Here is a 2740-nt window from a genome sequence, read left to right as displayed (position 1 = left end):
GGTACCTCTCGACCTTTCTGTGACTTGCAGCCTTCACTCTTGACTTCCATGTGATCTGCAACCCTCGCCCTTGACCTCTCTGTGGGCTGCAGTCCTTCTCCTTGACCTTTTGTGACCTACAGTCCCCACCCCAACTTTCATGTGACCTTCAACCCTAACCCCTGATCTGTAACCTACAAACTTGACCTCTTTGTGATGTGCACCCTCACCTCTGATCTCTGAGGTCAGTCAACCCACGTTCACTGCCCCCCACAGCTGGAGACACTGCCGTCCCGGGGCGTGGGAGTGGAGAGTCCAGGTACCTGGGTTGGACTGCATGTTGATGTTGGTCCGAGACACGTAGTTGCCAATGGTGCCCTGGCCCTGCAGTGGTACACTCTGTGAGGTGGGCCCCGCATGGCTGTATCCAGGCCCTGAGCTGTGGCTGCCGCTGGACATGCTCATGGAAGTAGTGGGCAGTGTGCTCTGTGCTGTCGGCTGCAGGGACCCATGGTTCGGACCTGTTGGGAGTGATGGGTGAGATGGCCAGGAGCTGCTGACACCAGTTCAGTGAATGACCATGTCACTGACAGAGGAATAAACATAGGAACACCAGCGACCAGTCAACCATGCCGGGGTGTCGCCCCAATATGTGGTGGTGGACCGTGCTGGGGTGTCTCCCCAATACATGGTGGTGGACCGTGCCCTTGAGTGTCAACCCAATGGGTCAATCAGCTGTGCCCACTGACATCAACTCCAATGTGCCAATCCCAATACTTTGGTCAATCACGCAACCCAGTATGACCGTTATCTGTACCCAGAGGTGTCAACCCCAGTAAGCAGTAGTCAACCACACCCAGGGGTGTCAATTCAAACACGTGGTCACCTATGCCCACAGCTGGGGTGTCGACCCCAACGCGCGATGGTCACCTGAGTGTGTGTCAACCCCATGTGTGCTGGTCATAACCTCAATGTGCGACATCAACCATGCCTACAACTGTCAACGCAGAACTGGATGGAAAACAGCGTGTCCAGTGTCAACTCCGTGTGTCACGGTCAACTGTCCTCATGATTTTTCAACCCAACTTATGACAGTCAGCTGTGCCCACAGGTCTCACAGAGACGAGAGCAGTGACAGACTCTTGTGAGAGAATCAACAGGAGACCTGGACAGCCCATGAGTCAAGGACTGGCCTAGTAACTAGAGGTGGCACTGGACCCACTCAGAGGCCCCACCTCAAGGTCCCATCCTGAGGCCATGCCCCGAGGCTGGCTTCCTGAAGGCCAGAGCTGTGCAAATCCCTGGAGTCAGGGTTTTAGGTTCTAATCCTCACACTTGGGGAGAGGACATCAGAATCAGCCAGAAAGTCCATGTGGACACAGTGTATTCGTGGGAGGTGGCCTCTGAGCATCCGGATGGGGAAGGGAGCCTCCCCTCAGTCAAGGTAGGACACCACAGAGCTGGCCCCCACGTACTCACCATTGCCGATCTGGCCTTGCATGAGGGAGGTGGGGGGCAGTGCTGCACCGATGCTGTCCCCAAGGCCACTCTGGGAGTGCAGGCCCTGGCCGGAGCCGCTCTGTGCCAGCCCTCCTGGGCCCAGGTTTATGTTCTGCGTGGGTGGCTGCAGAGGAGAGGCAGCTGCCAGTCTGCCCGAGAGGCTGCCAGGTCACCTGCCCCACAGGCCGCAGCTCCCTGACATCCAGTCTTTGCCGTCAGAGGTGAGCGGAGGAGCCCAGAGAGCCAGGACACCTCCGGACAAACCCACAGACTCATGGCAGATGTATCTCAACCTGGGTGCCCACACAGCCCTACTCCTGGTGACAAGCCAGCTGCCCGGCCGGCTCCCTGTGACCCCCTCTCCACATCTCCAGGACTACACATAGGCTGTTTGGAGCCTTGGTACCGACTCCCCAGGGTGCAAGTGGGCCACCTGTCCCTGGTCTGTCCACTGCTCGGCCCACATCTCCTGCTGACCCCCGAGACTTTCTGCTGATGGGGGTCTGAGGTCCATCAGGGGACCTTGGCACTGCAGTGACGGTCACATGCCAGCAGCCCTTCTGGTGGACTCCTCCCCTCCGCTCTCGGGTGCTGTGGACACTCACGGCGGGCAGCAGGGACTGCATGTTCTGATTGGAGTCGGCGATCGTGGCCAGGTACACCAGGTTGCGGTGCAAGATCTGCTGGTATCTGCGGGGGTGGGACATCAAGGCACTATGGTCACAGGCTGCCCCAGGGCACAGGGATGGAGCCCGAGGTCACCTACGTACAAGGCTGAAGGCAGAGGTGGAGGGCAGCTTAGATAACCCTGAGGGGGGCTGGGAGGAGCCAGCACCACAGATAATGGAGATGGACCCCCCCAAGGCACAGCAGTCCTCCCACTGGCCTTGGGGGGCCATCTCCACGCTGGGGGCCTCTGAAAATGCCACTTGCGGGTGAATGCCTCTGCAAGGTCTGATCTGAACCCGTCCTGGTCTTGACAGGCCCATCTCCCACGGAACCACGGGCGCGGTGGGCACTTACTGAGTGCACTCGGCCGTCTTGCCCTTGCTCTGGTAGTCCAGAATGCACTGGATCAGCTGGTGGTTCTCATCCAGCATCTGCGGGGACATAATTGAGGGCAGGAGAGCAGGGGTGAGTGCAGGACGCAAGAGAGCAGGGGTGAGTGCAGAGGACGCAGGAGTGCAGGGGTGAGTGCAGAGGTCGCAGGAGTGCAGGGGTGAGTGCAGAGGACGCAGGAGAGCAGGGGTGAGTGCAGAGG

General features: G+C 59.2%; 1 protein-coding gene across 1 annotated transcript in view; it reads right to left on the bottom strand.

The window, feature by feature from the left end:
* Positions 1-2579, bottom strand: part of SS18L1 (synovial sarcoma translocation gene on chromosome 18-like 1) — a 9980-nt gene extending 7401 nt beyond the window's left edge. The window contains exons 1-4 of the mRNA XM_006896869.1: positions 2503-2579; positions 2085-2169; positions 1459-1603; positions 303-500 (exon numbers count right to left, since the gene is read on the bottom strand). Of these exons, the coding sequence (XP_006896931.1) occupies positions 303-500; positions 1459-1603; positions 2085-2169; positions 2503-2579 (505 nt within the window). The remainder of the gene's footprint in view (positions 1-302; positions 501-1458; positions 1604-2084; positions 2170-2502) is intronic.
* Positions 2580-2740: the final 161 nt, after the last annotated feature.

This window comes from Elephantulus edwardii, unplaced genomic scaffold (genome assembly GCF_000299155.1).
Source record: "Elephantulus edwardii isolate Elephantulus edwardi_28Jun2011 unplaced genomic scaffold, EleEdw1.0 scaffold00193, whole genome shotgun sequence".
NCBI classification, from domain to species: Eukaryota; Metazoa; Chordata; class Mammalia; order Macroscelidea; family Macroscelididae; genus Elephantulus; species Elephantulus edwardii.
Note: the sequence above shows the minus strand (reverse complement) of the source record. Positions and strands in the feature narration are given on the sequence as shown.